Here is a 25,037-nt window from a genome sequence, read left to right as displayed (position 1 = left end):
AGTGGGTACAATCAGGCTGCTGCTGATGATGATGATTTGACTGAATGGAAGCATCAGCCATTGTGTAACCAGTACAGCAGGGCATATGCAAACATTCTAGCATCTGTGGGGGTGCTTGGAAGAGGTCCTGAACACTGGAGATGCTAGGAGATGGGCAACACGTACGACTGTCTCACTCAATGGAGTAAGCAGCAGCATTGCATATAACCTTCGTGGGATACAAAAGGTTGTTTTGACTTGAAACATCGGTAGCCATGCACATATTTTTTGCGCAAGTTATACCACTGGCTGCATGGTACATAACCAGAGAGTGGAATGTGAAGCTCCAAGTTGTGTAGACAGTGCACAAAAAAATACCGTCGAAAGAAAATGTGTTGCAGGCGTATTTGGATGGTTGGCCCGAGAGATGGTGGCCACATGTACAAGTTGATGGCAGACGTAGCAGCAAAATTCGATTTACCAGTGACATTTGGTCTGGTAAGTAGGCAGTATACTACAGGGTGTCTAGCAACCGGGAATTGTCAGAGAAATTTTATGCACTGGGAAAAATCGGGGAAATGTTAGGGAAATCATCATAAATTTCGCCAAGTCGGGGAAAATGGCACAATATATTCTGTAGTGCATTCTCAATTTAAGCTGGCGCACAGCATGTGCGCCAGATTTCTTTTTTCTTGTGCTGAGCACGCGGCCCCCACTGCGGCTCAGCTGCCACAATAGAAGCACCAATACGCGCGAGTTGGGTACTCAATAAAATATGCGGAAGCGCTGCGTGAAAGTCAGTCAGTTCAGTCGTGTCCGACTCTTTGTGACCCTATGGACCATATCACGCCACGCTTTCCGGTCTCTCACTGCCTTCCTAACATCACATACATCTGCAGCACCTCGAGGGTGCCATCTAACCATCGTGTTTGCTGCCTACCCCTTCTCCGGTGACCCTCAACCTTTCCCAACATCAAAGCTTTCTCCAGCGACTCCTCTCTTCTCATCAGATCACCAAAGTAGCTGAGCTTAAACTTTAGAATTTGACCCTCCAATAAGCAGTCAGGGTCAATTCTTCGGCGTGAAAGTAGTACGCGACAAATAGCGGGAATAATCGTGCCGGCAGCAGCCAGCACGAAAGCGGTCGGCGAGCTGAGCTCTCCGTTGTGACACTCCAGCAGTTGACCGCTCACGTCTTCGCTGTCTCACCGCAGGTTCCGTCGAGGTGAAACGCGTGGGATCGCGGACTTTCCCGACATAATGGACGTCCGCCGTAGAGTAGTATGCGGCAGCGGCGCAAACTCAGTGTACCATGATCCAGGATGCAATTCGCGCGGCAATTTGAACCCGTAGTGTCGTCATTGGGCAGCGTGGTTGATGTTCTCTGCACATCTAACAAGTCTGGAACCGGCTGTAACTCGGGTCCCGACGACACGCTTGTGGCCGGTGTCTTCTGGTTTTTGTTTCACACCTGTTTCTTATGACTTCCAAATGCTCGCTGTGTGCACGGTTACAATCTACTGTTTTCCGGCATCTTGATCGCAAAGAAAAACTCTGCACAAAGCTGTGCATCAAGACACGCGAGCGCGAGCGGAGACATGAATGAATAGGTGGTCATGGCGGCGAACGGAAAACAGCAAGAAAAAAAATTACGATATGGACTTTAGCAACTAAAGCAGTGAAAGGCGAAAGCCCGAGTGCCACATTCCGCTACGCAACTGGCACTAATAATTAACCATTATTCAAAATATTAATTAGGCATTATGTAGGTAATTAATAATTATTAATTAGTTAATTACATCATTAGCCATTAATTGGTAACTGATGGCTAACCGGCGCATGCAGCCAGCCCGCTTGAGCGAAGCCATTTTGAGATAGCGCAAATTGCGCACAAAGAAAACAGTTTTAAGCCCAGCCCAAGATGGCGGCTATTAGCCGGATGCAACGCCCACGGCGCGTGCAGGAATTTCGAAGAAAATTCCTCATTCAGGGGGCATTTCGTGGCTGCCATGATGTTTTGAAAGCCGATTTTATCGCATTTTCTTACCGTATTCAGCGTTAATAATTTGAGTCCAGGTGTTCGAAACGATAAACGTTCCGAAAATGTGTATCCCGGAATCGATTTTTGACCCTCCCCTTACGGCGCGGTTCAGGTGTCTACAGAAACAAGTGTGACCGATACTGCCCCTTTCTCTTCCTGTGAACCAATTGTTATTATTATATTATTTTCGACCGTTCTAAGACTCGCGTCAGTCCTTAATAAATTCTACAGCTGTTATATTTAAGAATTTTCACTACTGCAAGTCTTCAACTAATTTCATTTTCTAGCTGATTGCGCATTTATCAACAATCTGAAAGTTTGCAACTTAGATGCAGTTTCCTTTGCCTTTCCCTCGAGACTGGCCATGACCAAGGGTGCCTCACATCCAGGCACACTATATACACCCGAATTTTGACCAATTAAAACCGCCGCTTTTTGATACATGGGGCCTATAGTAAATTTTGCAACTTGGTGCCAATGAGCTCTGCTGAGACTGGCATCAGTGCGCTTTTAATTTTCAGTAAACTTGCCACGTTATTACCCGCCATCAACACTAATAACAGCCTTTCACTATTGTAAATGGGAGAATATGATTAATAAATAGCTTTTTACTCGTCTATTTTCATTATCATCAGCGGCTACATTTTTGAACGTCTTCATTTGTCAGGGAATTTGACCTGAAGTTATCAGAAAACCTGGAAAAGTCAGGAATTTTGAAAATAGTGGTTTGCTAGGCACCCTGCAGCTTAGGGCAAGTACAGTGACTGCAGTTCTGGGCAATGATAATGGAGCGGAGTACATCTGCCACATCCATGATATAACTACCTGAGCTGCAGGGGTACACAACCCATCAGATGAGGATGCCAGCATTTAGCAATATGTAGCCATGAATCACTGGGTGGCTAATGCGGCATACATCAGCAATTTTAGAGTGCCACTCTTATTCAACCGCCGAACAGGCACTTGCCAAGTCATGTATAGCATAGTAAACTCCCCTTCTCGCCCAGGTTCACGTCACTGGTCAGTGTCCAGCATGGTGGAAATTAGCTTTTATCTTTAGGTTCACCTTTGATGACATACCTGCTTTAACATGAATTTACCCGTTTAATTTGCGTTAATACATAGCTAATTCCTCCCCTTTTTCTTGTTTTTGTTTCACTTGCACACGATTTCAGCTTACTGGAAATAATAAGACTACCCGTGCAAACCTTCATGGTTACATCTCAAGAAAATTTTAATTTATCATATATATTTATTTCTTCCTTCATTTTCATGAAATACCTGCAGATTTGACAAATTGTGACAAAACTGGTTTAACATTTGTTGCATTTCTACTGGCATGCTAAGGTCAGGACATCTGTAGATGTTTTCCAACAAGACACAAATTTTCACTGTTGAATTTGCAATGTAGTTGCCTAGGCATGTATAAACTGAGAAAAAAAAATTGATATAAGAAATTTAAAGTTAACTTGACAAAAACAAAAAAAAATATGGCACTGCAGTATGGTTCTAGGAGTGCAAAAAAATATATATAAAGCAGTTGTGAAGAAATCTTCACAAGGTGATCACACAGTTGGAAAACTGAAATGGAGAAAAACGCTGATTGTTTGAGCCTGTCTGATATGCAGAGCCAACAGAGAACAAGAAATGTAATCTTTTGGGTACTTCCAGGTGGATTAAAGAAACGAAACAAGAGAATATAAAATGAAGCATATATATAATATATAAGCAAATTCAAGTATTTGTTAAATATTGCTTTTTGGCCATTTTTCACGCCTGCAAAGCCGAGTCTCTCATGGTAGAAAAATGCGGTACAAGGCTACAATTTTAAGGATCCGATGCACAGGTCAGGAAACAACAAAAAGCATCCAGCTACTCTTAATGCATCAAAGCTTATCTGAAGACAGCAATGCAACTGGCAAGGAAAATCGAATTCAAGCTTTGCACTATATGCCAGCACATTATGCTGACAAACATGACCAAGCAGAGGCTGGATATTAAAAACAATGTACGGCATCGGCTGCTTTATTACGACAGAAAAATGGTCAAACAAATGAGTGCAGTCATATTCTAAACGCACCTCTACTGATACCTGCTGAGCCCACATGTCTGTTTTTTTCTTCTGCCGGTGCACATCCATCCACAGGACCACTGATTTATCCTACATGCACTCTCCATGGGAAGCAGCTTTGACATCTTGGGCCATGCAACTTGAAAATAGTGGGCACATGCTGCTTGCCTCAGCACAGGCTGCTGCAGACCAGGGGATCTTGCGAAAAAGTTTGCAATGATTCAACTGGATTAATATTTTGCCTTCTCATTTAGAGAGTACCTTTTGCAGAGCCAAGGTTCGTCAAAGCTGCTAAAAAAACAAAACGGCTGCATTTTGAAATCACTATGATGGCCTTGTGATGTCGTGAGGATTCCAAGACTCTGTGAGCAGGACGCCACCTTCCTTCATGCCATCCAAGAAAGCTTGTAGCTGCGGCATTCAAAAATAAGTAAGCATCACTTTTTAACGGTAGCATCATGAAGCGACAACTATTGCGACACAGAACTGAATGAGGCTGAGAAGAAGGATGGCCAGTGATACACAAAGGTAACTTAGGGCACTAAAAGGACACTGAAGGACAGCTCCATTAAATTTTTGTCCTTAGTAAAAATCAATCATTTGCAGATGGCTGAAAAAATTGGAATAAAAAATTTTCCCCTTCAATCATGCGACAACACTAGAAAGGACTCTGTATTGTAGTGAGTGGCAGTGTGTATACTCGCAAACAAGTTTTCCTGGCTGTGAAGCCAAGGCCCAGGTAGCACATGTGTTACAGACCCTACCATTCCTTCTATACGTCTTAAGCGTGATGCGTGAGGCCACTTAAATGTCAAAACTGCAAGAATACTTCGCCGCAATCCCCGATAAAATCGCAACAAAGCAGACGCATAATATTTTTTCAAGCTGACAACGCTCGCTGCATACGTATATAGAAACAAAATTGGTGCAGTATACAAGCATATACACTTCTGCGATCTGCAATAGGGCAGTAAGACGTAGCACCTTCAAAACCATATACTATACTACTATAGGCTGCCAGCCCGGCTTAATTTGTAGCTAGTATGAGGTTTTACATCCGCATCCTGAAAACTTTTGTCCATGACTGAAAGTAGACACATAAATGCTTTATTTATGCACTTTCATTTGCGCGGTGATAGAAAACTAAATATGATCAAATTCTGAAAAACAGAGGTCAAAGAGATTGTTCTAGTGAAGGCAAATGCTGCACCATTTTGCCATGTACGCTAGCTGACTCCGCAACTTGGTGCCAGCACAGGCTGTATTGCACCGTAGGTAGTGTTGTAGCACAGAATACGGGCTAGCTGCGACATATTTTGTATTGTAATTTCGATCAGCCATAAACTTGCACTTGATTCCTATATGCTGGCATGCTCTGCTTTGAGTGCTTCAGCAAGGGACGAATGATGAACAAACCCTTTAGGCTGTTGATGTAGCATAGCTCATAGTCAAAAGGTATATCCGCCTACATAAAAAAATAAAAGCATTATTTTCTATACATTCTCTACCTTCGCCTGGCAGAGAAAAAAAACCTAGCTTTTAATTCTCAGATGTTTGGAATGAAGTGTATTTAGTCGAATAGCATTGCACGCTGCCTAACTTTCTATTACAAGTTGTGTACTTGTTGTGGCGGCTGTTTAACTAGTTCGGACTTAACGTTTGCAGGTAAAGATTTCGAAGAAAAAATATTGAAGAAGCTTGAAGCGCAGAAACCCCACAATTGGGGACTGGAAATAAGTGTCAGTGAAATTTTTGTTTTACAGAAACAAAAAAAAAATCATGATGTAATGAATGCATGCTCACCACCGATATATTTGTCATAAAATTATTGTTGCCTGGTCATGCTGCTTTTCAAGGAAACTATTTTTGTCTGAAAGCTGTATATAAGCGCGTGTATAGCTCTCATGACCTGCCTTCAAATATTTTTGCAGTCGGCTTAATACCACGCATTTAAAGGGACCCTAAACAGAAAAGTGAAGTGGGCTTGCATCGATAGAATGCCCATTCCTGATTACAAAAAATCTACTCTTACTGAAAACAGAGCTGTCATAAAGTAGTAAAGAGGAAGAACAGAAATACAGGTATCGCCGTCACAGCCGAAACTCGCAACTACAAATCACGTGACGCGCTAGGGATTCCGGAGGCTGACAAATGCGAATTACATTGCCCGTTTGAATGCGGTCGTAGGTTTTGTCTCGAATATGATAACACACTTTTATCATACGTAAAGGACGGCGAAAAGACAACATATACGTTGCAAGGCAAATACAAAAATACACTTGGAGGCGCCACAGGCACCCACATCAGTTTCGGTTATGTTCCGGCTCAGGCACTTCGTGCGTGCTCGGATAGTTTCAAGTTTGGACCCGCAGCGCATGAATTACAAGTTTGGAGCAGCAGACGCTCCTGGCTCGTTCACATTTGAGCACTCGGAGGCGCGAGCGAGCGAAATCCGCTGCCGCCGGCCAGCTTCTTCGTTCACACCTCTGAGCCAACATATCGCCGCCATCGCCACTTCGACTGCGAGCTCTCGTTAACCCTTTGTAGAAAAAAAGCAACGCCACTACGAGCTGGATTCGAACTCGCCACTGCCTGCTCCTTAGCGTTCGGCGCTACCCGCTCGGCTACAGCGCGTCACAAGGAGCCGGGAAATATTTCTCTATTTTATGTCCCGGCCGCATTTATAATGGAACATGTTTCGAGGTGTACAGGCCATTGCTGCCGGTCTAAAAATTACAACTTCTTGACCATCGAAGCATGCTGCCTGCTCTCACGACTTGCAACTAATGTTCTGGATGCCTATGCGCACTATATTATGCACTGGAACCATTTTAACTTGTGGAATTTCACAGCGCTGGCAAATTTAGTGACGCCGGCTCTTCGGTTAGGCTCTGCTACCGTGGACGCAATTTTCGCTGAACATGGAGCTGTAGCACAAACCTTGAAGGAAAAAAGTACGACGAAGCTTCAAAACTGGCAAGCGCAGCAGCGAGGACACTATTTTGCTGGTAACTAAATCTTATTTATATGTAAACATTTCGGGAAGCGTTGCAATGACCGAGGGCTCGGTATTTGTTTATACGCAGTGCAAAAATGAGTGCAAAAGCTTGAGAAACATGTAAAGTATTGTGCATTACAAGCGCTCTATGTTTTTTTTTTCTTCCTTTGTGGGCCCATCGCTCAGTAAATTACTCTCTTCATCGTTTTATTTATTTCCGTCACTTATTGTGAGCCGATGGTCGATTGCGAGGACATGGTGAGTACGCGGTTGCCATGTGGGCTCCTGAGGGATGCGACGCCGCGGGCCGTGCTGGCTCGCTAGCAATCACGGAGTCTCCGCTTACGTCATAGTGTGCGTCACTCAACTCCGACTACGTAGTCGGAGGGCACAGTTTGAATTCGACCGGCGGGAACAAGAAAAAATCTCAACTTCTTATCGCAATATCTCAGCAATTATTCCATTTTTGCTGCCGGATCTGCGGCGGCAGTGTCACCAAATGTAGTTTATTGGATTTTCATAGCATCTTTGGGTGTCTTTAGTGTCCCTTTAAAGGCTTGTTCCTATGCAGCATTCTGGGAAGATTCTCCATGCTTTTATGGGAATATTACCAAAACATATTGCGTTCAATCCAGAAATTACATTTGTTAGCTCTAACAGTTTAGAAAAAAGCGTGCATTCTTTCTAGCAGTGTTAAACATGCCGCTATTTGCGACGCAGCGGCGGCTGCCTTGACCGTGGCAGTGTACGCGTTCTTCGTTTCCATGCGTCAGCAGCGTGCAGTGAACGTCAGTGGAATTCGAACTTGCAGTGTCATATGAAACCATGCGGACAGCACTGCCGCGCTCGCACGACTGGCGCTGACGCGCTCTCTCTCTTCGCTCTTCCCTCCTCTCTCTAGCAGCGCAGGTGCACGCCTCACGGGTTGTCTGCTGCAGCTCCACTCGCACTCAGAGAATAAACAGTAGAACCACAACATGCCTTTTCCTATCTCACGGATCTTAGAACAGTCTGCAACTCAGTGTGAGTACCACTGACCTTTTATTTTAAGATATATGCTCATAACAGAATACGTTTTGGGGAGCACTTGTTGCTTTATTTGCCTGCCATGTTACACTTCCTTGCAGGAGTAAAGACTCAGGATCACTAGGACGGACCTTTCCGTGCCAATTTCCTCTTGGGCTGCTTCGGGTGACGCTCCATGCAAGGCTGTGCTGGACGACTGGTAAGATATCCATATTTTATAAAGTGTGGCGTATTAACTGGAAATTAATAATTTTGTCAGTCATTGACACCTGATAAGATTAACAGAATGTGCTTATGTGCTGTTTATGCATGCCAAGAGTCAGAAAAGCTTTTCACCATCATCATCCTCAGCCTGACTATACCCACTGCAAAGCGAAGGCCTCTCCCATATTCCTCCAATTAACCCGGTACTGTGCCAGCTTTATCCACTTGACCCCTGCGAACTTCTTAACCTCATCTGCCCACCTAATTTTCTGCCGGCCCCTGCTACGCTTTTCTTTTTTTGGAATCCAGTTTGTTGCCCTAAGCATTTGCTTCAACTCTATTGCACCAAACTGAAAATATGCACTCTTTATGAATTCCAATTTCAGCACACTGACTTGGACACACAAATTTTGTAGCAGTGGCAAACTTTACTGCTCATGAACAGTTTGCCCAAGTTGTACTAGAAAAACAATTCTGCATAATATTCTCTTATTTTTGTTTTTGCTTGCTGATGTTTTGTACGGAAGGAAAGATGGTGACATGCAAGCTGCTTGAGCATACTTAGGCAACGGCTGCTGAAAGCTGCTGTCCTTATAACCGAGAGCAAAAGGCGCATGCTAGAGATGCTGGCTTGGCAGACACCTGAAGCTGCCATTAATGCGGCGTCTGCCTACAACCTGTGATCTGCCGACACTTTGTCAATGGACCTAACCGGAGGTGAAGTCCTGTAAGTCTGAAAGAATTCTGCCTATAGTTTTTTTTCACTATGCACCAAATGTGAACCTAATAAATATTCATGAAACGAACAATTCTGGCTTTTTTATGTGCATGTATACTTTCAAGATGCTGTATATATATTATTAGCTGCATGTAAAATACCTCAGTTCAGTTCAGTAAAATACCTACACAAAAACAAACTCAACCCTGTGTTTGGCGCATGATGGCCTTAGCTGCCTCTGCGCCTAACACCCATCAAATAAAAAAATAGCCACTTAAAAAAACATTTAACATTATTGGGATTGCCTGGATGCCCATGATGCAAACCCAGTGGACAAGCTAGGGTAGGCTATGTTGGGCAGCCGATGCGCCTAGCTGGATAGCAGTTTTTAAAAGCCAGTGAATAAGCTTAGTTGCAAGTATTGGATAGCCAGTGAGAGTGGCTGGATGTATGTGGTATAGGAGTCAGTGGGTATGCTTGGGTGGAAGATATTGGGTAGCCATTGAGTGAGGCTGCATGTCAATAAATAACCTAGCCTGCCATTTATTGCCATTTTAGGAAAGCCAGTATAGTAGATTGGATCAAATCTTGGCACGGGTAGTGCCCAATGAAACACCATTCTTGGCCCCAATATCCCAATATTAGGGCCGGTTTTCCACTATATTGGGTGGATAGCAGTCCACTGACTTGGGGGCTACGGGGGTGGAGTTTCATCATGGTGTTACTACACCATGTAGTTCTGGAATATCTGGCCTCATGTATGGTTTCAGTTTCAGTTCTGCCTTTAATGAATATCACGTGCTACGTATGTTGCCGAAACAAGCACATTGTGAGAGCGCACAGAAACCGACGGATAGATGCAGCAGCCATAGCCGACGTACACTTCGGGAGATTCCCGAGGTTCCAAGCAAACTGCGCAGCCATCCCGATTGCACGGTGTCGTGTACTGCTTTTAAAATGCACTACACTAACTTTGTACTGACCTATATGTAGTACAATCTTAATGTAATAACAGCATAGGCATTTCTGTAATGATACAATATTCCAGAGCATGATCCATGTAATCTATCAAAGGACTATATTCTGCTGCGCAGTGAGCTGATGCATTTTGGCTCTGTAGCTTTAGCTGCATAGCTGCAAAAACTTGTCCGGGAATATATTCGAGCCTCCAGTAAAAAAAACTGTGCTTGCAAAATCGGCCGGCGACAATGATGCCTCTATTTAGTTTGTTTTTACTTTTTCTAGCCAATAAAAGCTATAATTACTGTAATGGTAGTGCATTTACAGCAAGAATGCTGCAGTCTTCAGACACAGCCAACTCCAATTTGTACTCCTTGGATGATCAAAGTTTGACAATTTTTGTGGGTGCAGGCTTGAACCCTGGGAAAAAAGGAGACACACAAAACACAATGCTGCCTAACACTGGACATAAATATACAGTGAGCAGGGGAACAAGGGGGAAGGAGGGAGAAAGGTTATGTGCAAAATAAATGGGAGCAAGGTTAAAAAACGACGATGGTAAACAGAATTCTAAAAAACTGGGCAAAAGAATTAGCCGCTTCCTGAGTTAGGGCAGGAATGCTTTTTCTTTTGCTTGAGAGAACATGGACATGTTACTGACACAGTCCTTCCCTTTTCTTTTATGGATGGCAACAGCTTTGATAATCTCCCAGGCTAGCTCATCTTTTTTTCTTCAGATATTCAAATGTCGTCCTAGTTAGCAGTACACGCGTACAGGCTGGTGGCAGTTAAGAGCAAGGAATCCCAATGTGGCTGTTGCTTTCAATGATTTTGCACGTTCCCTAGCTATTCCACTGACGCACCTGCTGGTCAGTCTGATGTAAATTTTGCTGCACGTAACCAAAAATTGGTAAATGACACCTTCTTCACATCCTGTGTGGTGGTTAGCAGAGCAGCTGACCTCTGTTCACTTGGTGTCATGTTATGCATGCTTTGTTGGTTGCTGAGCAAACAACCCTGAGTTCTTGTTTAGTAGTGATCTTTTTGATATTATGAATGAAGCCACAGATATAAGCAATGTGAAGAGGAAGAAGTGCACGAGAAACATTCCAGGCAGTGGCATCGTGATCGCTGCGCGTGTTGGACCTGACTGTTCGCTGTCGCTGTGTTCGCCGCTGATCTGCCCAGTCCGAGTACCTTAATAAACCCTCATTTTACATTTGGTGGAGGTGCTGGGTGAGATCTATCCTCTGGCCCTGGAACTCCGCAGTTACACATTACCACCTCCTGCAATGCCTGACGACGTTAACCACCAAGCCGTACAAGTTGGGTCAGCCATCATCTGTCCCGGCTCCCTCCACCAGCGAGACCCCGCCATCTTCAGCGGCACTGACGACCATGACGTTGAGGACTGGCTCACATCCTATGAGCGAGTGAGCGTTTACAACAAATGGGACGCGGAAACGAAGCTAAGCAACGTGATTTTCAATCTCACCGACGTAGCAAATCTATGGTTTCGGAACTATGAAGCGGACATTCCATCATGGTCCATGTACAAAGCCAGCTTCTCTGAAGTTTTCGGCCGTCCAGCTGTGAGGAAACTTCGTGCTGAACAGCGCTTGCATGCATGGTCTCAGCAGGTTGGCGATAATTTTACGAGTTATATCGAGGACGTGGTCGACTTCAAGCGCGTGAGCGCACAGATGTCAGAGGCCGACAAGATCAAGCACATTCTGCAAGGCATCGATGACAACGCCTTTCAGATGCTGACGGCTAGAGATGTCCGCACCGTCGTGGAAGTGGTCACACTGTGTCAAAGTTATGATGAACTGCACAAACAAAGGGCCATAACTCGCGCGAGCACCATGCACTGTGAGTCGCTTGCTGGCTTGACAGATGCAGGTGAACATTCTGTGCTCCTGCCACAAATCAAGAGTTTCATTCGGGAAGAAGTTGCTCGACAGCTCTCCCTTATGTCCTGCCATGAAGAGCCTTCATCACACCTAGCTCCCAGTTTGCGTCAGATTATTCCAGAACAGGTAGCTGAATCTCTTCCTCCAGCCCCTCAATCCATGCCTGTCGCAGCCCCGTTAACATATGCGGCTGTTGCTGCCCGACCACCACCTACATATGCTCCGCCGCATCCTGCCTACGTTCAGCCGCCTCCTGGTCCTGTTCGAGAACCTGCGCAGTTTACTCGACTGACTCCAAGACCATGCAATCCCTGGCGCACGACAGATAACTGGCCAATTTGTTACACTTGCGGGCTGGCTGGACATATTTCTCGTTATTGCCGAAACTGTTTCCCAGTGTCGGCACCATCTACTCATGGTTCTCGGTACTAGTCTTCGACGCCTCAGTATTCCGCGCCCACTGAGCTCCAGCCAGCCGTCATTTCTCCCCAGACCGCTCAGCCATGTCCGACCGCCGTTCACCGTCGCCACGACGCTGCTCTATCTCTCTGATGCGACGTCGACCGAACGCTTCATATGAGGAAAACTAGAGGCCGCAGTTCCTGAGGCGAGAACTGCGATCCCGTCGAACTTTCAAAGTCCTCATCTGTCGCCGGCCAACCTTATTGAAGTTTTCGCCGAGGGCGTTGCTGTCATGGCTCTAATTGACACTGGTGCTGCGATTTCGGTTATGGACGCAAAACTATGTAGCTCTTTAAAGAAAGTGAAGACGCCAATTGCGGGACTTTCGCTGCAAACGGCCAGCACTCAGCATATCAAGCCTTTAGCAGCGTGCACCGCTCGAGCAGTTATCCAGAATTGCTTTTATACGATTCCGTTCATCGTGCTGCCAAGTTGCTTACAAGCTGTAATTTTAGGCTGGGATTTCTTTCCTGTCGCGTCACGCTGTTATTATCAATTGTGCTCGAGCTGAAGTGGGGTTCTCGACATTGTCCGATGCTTTATCAGATGCTGATCCATCGAATTCCTGTGCTAAAGCCCTCGTCGCCGAAGATATCGACCTTGCTCCCTGCTCTTTTGTGCTTGTTCGTGTCGCTTGTGCCTCTATTAGCTATGACAGCGTTCTCTTCACACCAGCCCATACTTTCCTGCGCCGCAAGTGCCTTCCATTGCCCTACGCTGTGTTCGCTATTTCCGCTGGCCTTTCCATGTTATGAGTCTCTAACCCATTTAACTCCCCCACTGCTTTGCGCCATGATGAATGCCTCGGCAATATCCAGCCAATAACATCTCTTCTGACCTCTCAGGAACCTGACGACGCGCCGCACTCTGCCGTGACTGCACTCATCCCCCCCTTCATCTGCGCCAGCTCCCCCTTCTACAGACTTGTTCCTCCGTTCCATCGACACCGACCTTCCTCCAGCGCAGCGCACTCAGCTTTTGAACCTACTACATCAATTTGCTCCTCCTTCGACTCTCATCAAAGTTGTTTGGGTCAAACTGCTACAGTCACTCATCGCATCGACACCGGCACCCACGCACCACTGCGACAACGCCCCTATCGTGTGTCTGCAACCGAACGCCAAGCTATCGAAGACCAAGTCGACCTAATGATCCAGAATGGCATGATTCAGCCCTCAAGAAGCCCTTGGGCGTCACCTGTTGTCCTCGTAAAAAGAAAGATGGTTCTATTCGCTTCTGTGTCGATTATCGCCGCCTTAATAAGATTATGCGCAAGGACGTTTACCCTCTCCCGCGCATCGATGACGCTCTCGATTGTTTGCAAAGCGCCAAGCTCTTTTCTTCCCTAGATTTACGTTCTGGGTACTGGCAAGTTCTCCTGGGAGTAGCTGATCGCCCCAAAACTGCCTTTGTAACTCCTGACGGCTTGAACGAATTTACAGTTATGCCGTTTGGCCTTTCTAATGCTCCGACAACATTTGAGCGGATGATGGACACCATTTTGCGTGGCCTAAAGTGGAAGACATGCCTCTGCTACCTCGGCAACATTGTCGTCTTTTCTCCTGACTTTGACACACACCTTTACCGTCTGAAGCACGTTTTGACCTGCCTATGTGATGCCGGACTGCGGCTGAATTTGAAAAAAAATGCCTTTTGCCGCCCGCCAGCTCACCATTCTCAGCCACGTTATCTCCAAAGAAGGTGTATCTCCAGACGACCCTGCCAAACTTCGTACCGTAGCAGTCTTTCCCAAACCGACTTCCATCAAAGATCTACGTAGCTTCCTCGAGCTGTGCTCTTACTTTCGCCACTTTATTAGAAATTTTGCTTCCATTGCTGCTCCCTTGACAGAACTTCTATCCGGCAGTTCCGACCTTTCGTTGTGGTCAGCAACGTGCGACAACGCCTTCAATGCTTTACGCCGCATCCTCACGGCACCATCTATCCTACGTCACTTCAACCCCACAATGCCTACAGAGGTCCACACGGACGCCAGTGGTGTTGGTCTCGGCGAATCAGGCTATACTGAATACGTGGTCGCCTATGCTAGCCGTACACTCATGAAGGCTGAATCCAATTACTCTGTCACTGAAAAATAGTGCTTAACGATTATTTGGGCTCTTACTAAATTCCGCCCTTACCTCGATGGCCGCCCTTTTGAGGTAGTGACGGACCACCATGCACTTTGCTGGCTTTCTTCATTGAAAGACCCGTCCAGCAGACTGGCAAGATGGGCTCTTCGTCTTCAGGAATATGGTGTCCACGTTGTTTACCACTCTGGCCACAAGCATCACGACGCCGGTGCACATTCCTGCTGCCCCCTTACAGCTGAGGTCGCGAGCCTTTCCTCTTCCGACGATTCCCCGTCATCACTTCACATCAATGACATGCCGTCAGCGCAGCAGCAAGATCCTTGGATAAATTCTCTCCTCAATTTTATCTCCAATCCTACAGCTGCTTTTCCATCGCGTGCTCTCCGCCGCCATGCTTCCCACTTCGCCATTCGTGCACTTTGCCATTCGTGATAACCTCCTCTACCACCCAAACTACTGCGCAGATGGCCGCAAGTGGTTGCTAGTTATTCCCCAGCAGCTACGTTCGCAAATCTGTCACTATTTTCATGCTGACCCACAATCCGGCCACGCGGGCGTCTTCAAGACACACTCGCCTCCGGCTGCGTTACTACTGGTGGGGCATGTACAGCTTCGTACTCAAGTATGTTCGCTCATGCCTCACCTGTCAACGTCGCAAGCCATCTCAACGTTCTGCTGGAGAGTTGCTGCTATCATCCAGCCCAACACGCAACCGCCGCACTTCCATCAGCCACAGCATCAGAAGAAGCTACCTTCATTTTGCAGCGATTTGTTCTTCGCCACGGCGCACCTCGAGAGCTGCTCAGCGACAGAGGACGCGTTTTCTTGAGTGACGGTGTGAAAGCCTTGCTCACCAAGTTCTTCATAGAACCACCTCCGCCTATCATCCCTAGACCAATGGCTTCAATGAGCGTTTCAATCGTACCTTTGGCGACATGCTCTCTATGTACGTCGCCTCCAACCACTCAAATTGGGACCTCATCTTTCCGTATGTGACTTGCGCTTACAATACCGCAATGCAGTCTACTACTGGCTTCTCTCCTTTTTTCTCCTCTACGGCCGTCACCCCTCTGCTACAATCGACACCATACTCCCGTATCAGCCAGACATATCCGAGTATACTCCTGCGTCTCAAGCAGCCCAGCGTGTGGAAGACTGTCGACAAATTGCCCGCGCATTCACGGCTAACACCCAGTACTGCCACAAATCCAACCATGACAACCAATACTCGAGGCCAGACTTCTCGTCTGGCGCTCTTGTGTGGCTGTGTATACCTTCCAATGCACCTGGACTATCTTCAAAATTTCTTGCTAAATACCATGGCCCACACAGTGTTCTGGAGCGCACCTCCCTGGTTAATTATGTGGTGAAACCTCTTACGCCGCCTCATGATCTACGCCGACGCGGAAGTGAGATTGTTCACGTCCAGCGCCTCAAACCCTATTACGACCCTGCCGTCTTGCTCACGCTATAGGTTGCCAGGATATCTCCTCTTCGTGCCGCGGGTAATTGTGAAGAGGAAGAAGTGCACGAGGAACACTCTAGTCAGTGGTATCGTGATCGCTGCATATTTTTGTATTTGTGCCTGTATTTTTACCGGTCCAGGTTTCTTCGTGGTGGCTGACTCATCATGTGACAGGCTGTGAAGCTACGCCTCGCTTACCATGGCAATGGGTTTTGAGGTGCAGCTAGCTTCCATTTGATCTTCTTCGTAAAGCTCATGCTCATTTGATACGGGCACAATTTTTCCAGTGCTGACTTTAACACTCCCTTTTTGACTGCCATCTTTACTGTTTTCAAACGTCCTGACCCCAGGAAAACTTTTGTTGCTTGAGGCTCATGGTGCCAGCATACATGCAGACACTTCAACTTTCTCGCCATGTTTTTCTTTAGAATCCTGTTTACCACTGTCGTTCTTAGCTCATTGCAATACTCTAAGGCAGCGCACACAACACAAAACACATGAGGAAGACAGTACAAGCAGTTGTACTGCCTGTCTTCCTCCTGTGTTTTGTGTTGTGCATGTTGCATTTGAATATTGCAATGAACTAATATAATATTTGAATATTGCAAAGAACTAACTAAAGAAAGCTGCTAGGCAAGGAGACACGATCTCCCCAGCACTATTCACAGCTTGCTTAGAAGAAGTATTCAGAGACTTGGAATGGCAGCAGTTAGGGATAAGAGTAGATAGAGAATACCTCAGTAATATGCGATTTGCTGATGACATTGCCTTGCTAAGTTGCCTTGCTAAGTAACTCAGGGGATGAATTGCAAAGAGTGATTGATGACCTAGACAAGAAAAGTAAAAAGGTAGACTTGAAAATCAATATGCAGAAGACTAAGGTAATGTTCAATAGCCTCGGGAAAGAACAGCAGTTTACGTTAGGTAGTGAAGCACTGGAAGTAGTAGACGAATATATCTATTTAGGACAGGTAGTAACAGCAGATCCGGACCATGAAAGGGAAATAACAAGAAGAATAAGATTGGGATGGAGCGCATTTGGCAAGCACTCCCAGATTATGACTAGCAGCTTACCGGTATCGCTCAAGAGGAAAGTATACATACAACAGTTGAATCTTACCTGTACCGTCACCCGCAAAAGTTTGCGGGATCTCCAGCGCGTGGCTGAGCGACGGGAAACTGCATTCCTGCGCCATCTGCCGTCAAAGAGCACGGCGTCGAGGCTCATGGAAATAGCGCGCCAGGGGCGCTTTGCGCAAGCCTGTCCTTTCTTCGCTATCAAGCATGTCTCGTCACTAGCTTCCCCGTGATGCGCTTTTGCCACTAGCGGCAGCCGTTGATGCGCCGCGTCATCATCGTCGCGTGTCTGCTTTGGCGGGTAAGATGAACGACGAAGCAAGCCGGTGTGTTTTGCTCGACGCGCAACGTTGTCTGAAATACTTGTATTACATTCCAAGGGACTTGCAGGTGGAGCATTTCTTCCCATTTGTTTTCAACTACGCTAAAGTATGTGTTCCTATTTACTACGAGCACACCTTACCTTCATCACAGGAAAACCTAACACTAACTTGAATGATATTTGTAATGTAATAGTAATAGTTCCGAGTCTTGCTTCAGTTAAGATGAGGGTCGTGAAAGATGCAACTGATCAACTGCCGCTTTCAAAATTTCACCACCTAATGGCCTCTGAGGGTAATTTCACGAGATAATTAAACGTTTTATCCAGTCATGAAATCTATCTGCACATTCTACACTGATTTGAATAATTTCTTTTTTATCGCTATTTTTCTCATCGCGCTCCACACGTTTTTTTTTTGGAAGACCAAGCGAAAGATCACAAGACTTAACTGTAAATCATATATAACCAAGTCGTACGAAAGTACTTGCGCAGCCTAGGGGTAGCATGCTTGACACGGAATACAAGTGTCCTGGAGGGTTTGATTCCGCTTACTCTTCCATTTGATATGAGAAACCCAAGTTGTCGGCGCCTGCCAAATCAGCCATGCCATGTGGTCGTGTGATGTCGCAAACCCTACATCAAATCGGTGCGTGGCCATGTAAACTGTAAGCTCCGAATTCTATAGTCATGCCCATGATACATCGTTGACAACGCCGACAGCGAATTTTGTTGAGAAAGCAGCTTTAACGATGTCGCGTTAGAAACGTCACAATCGCCGCCTTAATTTATGGCGTCATCATAGAATATCCCCTGAATGCATACATCACTGAGCATCCATGGGGTTTCCAGACGTGAAAGAATACAATGTACGTGCCGAAGTCTGATTTTTGTAAATGTGGGAGTACCAAGGGATTTGCAAACATGAAAAGGATGCACCCGTTCAAGTGATAACGAAAAGTCACATTGATATTTATGTGCCTTAATCAAAGAAATATAATGACAACATTATGTCAGGTGTCAGTTAGTGACGAGTGTAGTGCCCTTCTGCAGAGATGACTTCAGAGATTCGCTGCGGCATCGACTCGTACAAAGCTCTCACAGTTGAATGCTCTGCGCTGAGAGCACCCCATGCTTCCTGAATTTCACACCAAAGAGCATCCGCGTTGGGGATACGAAGATTTCTCCTGGCCAGGCGTGTTTTCATTATGCCCACAAATTCTCTATAGGATTAAGGTCAGCACCGCTTGGTGGCCATGGTAACCGCAGCACACCGCAAGAGTTCAGAGTGGCTTCTGTAAGGCGCGCAGTATGCACGGGACTGCGGTCGTGCTGGAGCCAGTAAAACCCATCAGGGAATGGACCGTCCAGGGCATACGGCACCAAAGTCTCCTTGATTATGGCGCAGTAGGACGGAGCATTGAAGGTCCCATTGATTCGGACTAGTGGGCCAAGTCCATCTCTGCTGACAGCCCCCCAGACGGCAACGCTGCACCGACCACTTGAAAGCACACTTTGTGTGTACTCCGGTCGGTACCTGTGAGGAAAAGAAAGAGCAGTCAATATAAAACTCGCCCTACCGACGGCAAGTAGAGCTTTTGCCGTCTCAGAGAATGAATTTCCTTAAAACGAATCAGCGCGCGATAACGATAACTAAAACATTCTGAAAGCATATTGACTGCTTACCTAGTTGAAAAATTTTTGCTTCTGAGAAAAATTGCGAAAATTAAGAAAAATATCATGCGATATCGATGCTGCAAGAGGAATTAGTAAATTACTATCAATTATGCCTGATAAAGCGAGTACAGTGGTTATTCACTTGAGAACTTATTAGGGTAGGAACTGCTCGCCAAAGACAATGAGGATAATTGTTATTCGTTTTTCGTTATTGGTTTCAGTATATCGGATATCTAAAAACGTTAATTAGGTTAAATATGTCAACTTCAATCATACCTGCAATTCAGAGGCCGCCAAACACGCTGCTGTTGGTCCCATCTTGTACAAAAGGTGGATTCATCCGTGAAGATGACTTCGCTCCAGTCATCAACAGCCCAGTGCTGATATGCTCGAGCAAATTCCAACCTTTGTCGGCGTTGCTTGTCGGTTAAGTAAGGTTTTTGGGCCGCAGCACAGTTTTGCAACCCTGCTTCCTTTAGGCGCCTACGAATTGTGTCTCAGTACACATTCAGACCAAGTTCTTCCTTAATTTCTTGCGCACTTAAGAAAGGGTCCACCACGGCCACGGCAACAATTAGCTCATCATCGATGTCTTCAGTCACCCTTGGCCGCCCGCTGCGGGGTGCATCCGCAATCCTCCCTTGATCTCGGTAAGCTTTTACAACTCTTGTGACTGCCGATTTAGATCTGCCCGTTATGCGGCATATCTCTTTCTGGGGTACGCCTTCCAGAAAGAGGCGAGCGATGTACCTTCTTTGTTCCTCTGGAACTCGAGGTGGCATTGTCGTACGACACGCAGTAACACTAACTGAGGTCTCAACAGAAGTGAGCGACAAAAAAATTCTGAGTCGCAGTGACAGAATACTGATCATCGTGTTGTACCTGGTCTAAAAAAAAACTCACGCTCGAACGGCAACACCTCTGGGAAGATAACATTTATTCAGACAACAGTGCGCGTCGAGCAAAACACACCGGCTTGCTTCGTCGTTCATCTTACCCGCCAAAGCAGACACGCGACGATGATGACGCGGCGCATCAGCGGCTGCCGCGAGTGGCAAAAGCGCATCACGGGGAAGCTAGTGACGAGACATGCTTGATAGCGAAGAAAGGACAGGCATGCGCAAAGCACACCTGGCGCGCCATTTCCGTGAGCCTCGACGCCGTGCTCTTTGACGGCAGATGGCGCAGGAATGCAGTTTCCCGCCGCTCAGCCATACGCTGGAGATCCCGCAAACTTTTGCGAGTGACAGTACTTACCTATGGGGCTGAAACGTGGAAGCTAACAAAGAGGGTTCTACTTAAGTTGAAGACAATGCAGAGGGCTATGGAAAGAAAAATGGTAGGGATAATGTTAAGAGATAGGAAACATGCAGAGTGGGGCAGAGGAATAACTCAAGTCAATGACATTATAATGGAAATCAAGAAGAAGAAATGGACATGGGTAGGACATGTAGCGCGAAGAAAGGATGACCGATGGTCGCTTAGGGCAACAAATTGGATTCCAAGGGAAGGAAAGTGTAGCAGGGAGCGGCAGAAAATTAGGTGGGTGGATGAGGTTAAGAAGTTCACAGGGGTCAAGTGGATGCAGCTCGCACAGGATCGGGTTAATTGGAGGAATATGGGAGAGGCCTTCGCCCTGCAGTGGGTATAGTCAGGCTGAGGATGACGATGAATGAACTATCTAAGACCAACTAGCCTAAATTGCCACCCTCCATGAGTTCGTTTTTTAGCCTCGTTCACAGGTGCATTTTCGTTGGCGACGTCAATTTATACCTTGCCCAGTTTCCGCCTAAGTACAAGCTTGGGTTGACAGTTTTTTGCTTTGGTATCTAAGATATGTTACTGGCTATCTGTTGGTGTCTTTGTCAGCGCATGTGTGTCTGAGACAATAGGCAGCCTCAGGTTGTTTTTCGTTGGTTTCGTATTCCCATTGACACCTGTCTAAGTGGCCTTATCTGTGGCTTTTCTCTCTTCGTTGCTCTCCCATTTGTCATGCAGACCACTCTCCCTCTTCCACCCCCCATTTTCTATCCGCTGTATATTTATGCCCCGTTTTGCTCCTTTTAATAAGCTGCCAGTCGACATTGTGTTCTGTGTGTTCCTTTATATAAAGTCCTAAGCCAGCTCTATTTCTGGGCATCTGACAGAATCCCATTCTGTCAAATGCCCTGAAAGAGACGTTGGCTTAAGCGAATCGGAGGCGAAAAGGACTCACCCGCAGGGAGGAGGTCCCACGATCAGTGTCTGGCCTCTGCACACACAGCAGGCCAGCCTCAAGGCAACGCCTTGCCAACACACGGGCCACAGCTGCAGCCGCGCTGCGGTCGGTGGCGCTCACCAGCTGCCGCCGCAAGCCCCACTCGCTGCTCGATGCCCGCACCACCAGGTGGCCATCAAAATGCACAACCGAACCGCTCAAGTGCTGCCGACCGGCCTCAAACACCAGCCTGCAATGACAACAGCACCTTTCTTCCAGAAATATGCCTCCTGTTCTTGACATACAAACTGAACCTGCCCAACCAGAGCATGACAAACGAATGGGAAAACTCTCCCACAGAAGAAAAAGATAGTTAAAAGTTTCACACAACGTGCTACTTAATCAAAAGTAACTACTGCTACTTTTTGAGCCATGGTGTACGATGGCTAAGTAGCACCTGCCAAAAGTAAAGACGACTAGAGGAAATTACGGCTAGAGGAATTTGTCTGGAGCTTGACCTGTGTACCTTCGTTTTCTCCGGTTTAATTCCTAGCATAGCGCGTTAATTTCGTATAAACTTCGACTCTCTGAAACTTCCACAAACACCTCAATTCACAGCACGCAAGCAATACCTGGTGAAAGTCGTAATTGGTCTAACTGGCTTATGAAATCCCAGTTGGTTCCCATTGGATAGGTTTGGCAAAAACAGATTTTTCTCCCTCCATGTTCACACATCGAATAATGGCCGGAATTCATGGTCATCTGTCCTAGACCCGTTACATATATCTAAGAAGGTGATGTCTGCATCCACTACAGCAGGAAATTTCTCCAGCCTTAGATTTCGGTAAGTGGTGGAGGGCTCTGGAAATTCCAATGCCTGAGGTCCCCAGCGTGCACTAGCAATGCATAGTGCATAGGCTCCTCCATCAAAATGCGGCCATCGCAGCGAGGATCGAATCTGTGTTCTCCAGATCAGCAGTCAAGCGCCCAACCACCACTGAGCCACTGTAGCGGGGCTCAGCCTGAAACCCTGCAAGCGCTTTCTTCCCTCGACATTGAGATCTCGCTGGCACAAGCACCTGCAGCTTTCTGCTTCAGCTCCTGAGATTTCTGTAACTCCCACGTTCGACCCATGCTTTGTAGAGAGCCCGAAAGCTGCCGCTTCCTCACCGCGCAAAGAGCCAATGGCTCGTGGGTGTTTGCACTCACGATTAAAAATGAGCATCGAAACTCCGGCGCTAACTTTATTGTGCACCAAAAGACGATTGCGAGAGCTTTACTGGTGGCCGCAAATGGACGAGCATGTTGAACAGTTGGTACGAACATGCGCCGCTTGTCTGTCATGTGACAAGTCGGCTCGTCCGGCTGCAGCTCCTTTGTGGCCTGTTGCCTTCCCAGATAAGCCCTGGGATAAACTTGCCATTGACATTGTGGGACTTTTCGACCAAGCTCCTAGTGGTTATCACTTTGCGATAACAGTTATTGATTACTACAGCAAGTGACCAGAAGTTTATTTCACAAGCACCATCACAACTGCAACAGTACAAGAGTTTCTGCTTGGTATCTTCGCACGCGAAGGTTACCCTCAAAGATCATGGACCACAATTTTCATCCTCGAATCTGCAAACTTTGCTTCACAAACGCGGAATACGCCACTGCTACTCCTCCACCCTCAAGCCAATGGGCTTATAGAACGATTTAATAGGGTTTTCAAGGCATATGTTCAGCTAGCTATGTGCGAGCGATGTGACTTACATACAGCTATCATTGACTACCTCGGTGTCTACGGCTGTATGCCACATGCCACGACAGGAATTGCTTCATCCTGCTTCATAGCCGGATGCCTCGCACAAGACTTAACGTCGTGGGCCTGCTGGATCAATGTTTCTTGACAGATCCTACAAGAGCGCTTAAGCTTATATGCCAGCAGCTAGAGGAGAAGCAAGCCAAGTACAAGCATTATGCAGACCAGCAGAGTGGAGCCAGGCACCGGGACTTTTAAATTGGGGACTATGTGCGAGTTAGCAATCCAGCTGTACAAGGCAAGCTAGCTGCTCGGTTTTCGGAGCCTCGAAGAGTTGTGGAGCGATGTGGGCCCACCTCATACTTGCTGGATGATGGACGTGTGTGGCACTCATCCAAATTTTCGGCTGTTAGCCAGGTAGTCGTTCAGCGCCAACCTCCATTCTCAGCTCCGGCAGCTCTCTTCGCTGAGATTTTGCTGCCAACTGACTGCACCCGAGTGTCGACCAGTTCGCGTCCCAAAAACATGGACCAAAGTTCAACCTCTACAACCGCCCACAGAGTCCAACTTCGCCTAACACCCATACTGCTGATGTTATACCCCTGTCAAGCGCACAAGTTAAGTGCACTAGCGGAGAGCGTCACTTGCTGTAAGAACACTTTGCCCAATCTAAACGCTGCAAGTGGAGTGCACTCACGGAAAAGTACACTTCAATTGAAGTATGTTGTAGGGAACGCACTTTCTGAGTGCATAGCCCTGTCGCCAGCGATTTCATTGGTATAAAATGTGATGCATAAAAAAAGGACACAGAGGTTCATTTTAGCTATTTAACAGCGTTTAATAAAATTATTTGGTTCTAATGGCGTCAGACACTGCATCGTCACCATGTTGGTCTGTGTAGGCTAGGAAGCTGTGTCGGCCGGCTTTGATTTGAAATGTTGTTGAAATACACTTAATACGCTGCTATAATTTTAGTTTACGTCGACAAAAAATAAGTTTGTTTTTATTTAAATTCAATGCATAACAATCAATTTTGGAATATTTGTATTTTATTTTTAATGTACTACATCTTTAAAAAACAAGCTGCTTGTCCGTTGCTTTTTTTTTTTTTTTTTTTTTTTTTTTTTCTACGAGTGCACTCTGTTTTTCCGTTCAGCACCGCGTATGTCAAAGTGTGACTCGAAGCACTCGAAGTCCCAGAAGTGCACTTCCCGTAAGTGCACTTAACTTGCGCGTTGACAGGGGTATTAGCCCGGACACTCCCTCTCCCTCGTGCTCGGCTTCGCCCAATACAGAACCAATATACCCGCCTCAACATAGGAGGTGTTGCCTCAACCCACGTGTGCCGCAACAAGCAACTTCTACTCCTCTTCCTGCGCCCCGCAGAACCACACGTGAAAAGAAACTTCCTACAAGGTTCAAAGAGTATGTAATGCATTAGACGACTTCACACATTCGCCAGATTTCTTTTTTTTTTTTTTTTTTTTTTTTTTTTTAAGTGCGGCGGAAATGTGATGACGAAGTGTTGTTGCACGCGCGCACGCGGAGAGAACGAGAAAGAGAGAGAATTCAAAACGGCTGTAGAGCAGTCCATATGTTATTTGGTCAACAACAACAGTCGATTGCTGCGTACTGCCTTATTACGATACAACAGTCCCGTTATTTCCTTGCTTTAGCTGCTGCAGCACTCACTTGTGCCAGTAGCTGCGGTTGGGTTTGTCCAGCTCGAAGCCCCCATGCATGTGTGCCAGCAGCATCTGTTCCAGGTTGCGCGGGTTGCGGTTGGTGAACTCGCTCGATACCATATCGTTCTCGCTGAGTGGCTCACCGTGGAGGCGCCTGGCCGTTGTGGCCCCGCCTCTGCGGCCGATCGTGCACGAAACTGAACGAATGCGCATGCTTCCTAACGCTGCCGCCATCATTGCGAGGGTTGGCCTACGAACTGGCTGCAGTTGGCTAGCTTTGACTCGTTTTTGACGTTCCGAAACTTGCTTTCGGATTCGGAACTCAAGGAACAGCTGAGGATGTCGTCAGTTCAGGTTTGCGCTCGTTATTACAATCCAATCATCACAAGAAGGAAGCAGAGAAAATAG

At 46.6% G+C, this 25,037-nt stretch overlaps 1 protein-coding gene across 2 annotated transcripts; it reads right to left on the bottom strand.

The window, feature by feature from the left end:
- Window positions 1–4,015: 4,015 nt before the first annotated feature.
- On the bottom strand, window positions 4,016–24,993 carry mRpL18 (mitochondrial ribosomal protein L18). Of its 2 annotated transcripts, none has more exons than XM_084597369.1 (3): window positions 24,637–24,946; window positions 21,219–21,450; window positions 4,016–4,502 (listed from the first exon to the last, which is right to left on the bottom strand). In XM_084597369.1, the coding sequence occupies exons 1-3, from the start codon at window positions 24,864–24,866 to the stop codon at window positions 4,416–4,418; spliced, it is 549 nt and encodes a 182-aa protein (XP_084453495.1). In that variant the 5' UTR covers window positions 24,867–24,946; the 3' UTR covers window positions 4,016–4,415. The 2 variants fall into 2 exon arrangements, with proteins under 2 accessions (XP_084453495.1, XP_084453494.1); XM_084597368.1 differs by lacking the exon at window positions 4,016–4,502 and adding an exon at window positions 10,008–10,417 and having other exon boundaries at window positions 24,637–24,993.
- Between the last annotated feature and the right edge of the window lie 44 nt (window positions 24,994–25,037).

This window comes from Amblyomma maculatum, chromosome 3 (genome assembly GCF_055883805.1).
Source record: "Amblyomma maculatum isolate TAMU_Amacu chromosome 3, ASM5588380v1, whole genome shotgun sequence".
NCBI lineage: Eukaryota > Metazoa > Arthropoda > Arachnida > Ixodida > Ixodidae > Amblyomma > Amblyomma maculatum.
This window is presented reverse-complemented; position numbering and strand designations above follow the sequence as displayed.

Bases quoted from the DNA above. Each gene is read 5' to 3' on its own strand.
- mRpL18 (XM_084597368.1), bottom strand. From the start codon at position 24,866: ATGATGGCGGCAGCGTTAGGAAGCATGCGCATTCGTTCAGTTTCGTGC. The intron at 21,451-24,636 runs GTGAGTGCTGCA...TTGTCATTGCAG, and splicing joins AACCGCAGCTACTGGCACAA to GCTGGTGTTTGAGGCCGGTC. The intron at 10,418-21,218 runs GTGAGTCCTTTT...CTTTTTTCCCAG, and splicing joins GTGGGACCTCCTCCCTGCGG to GGTTCAAGCCTGCACCCACA.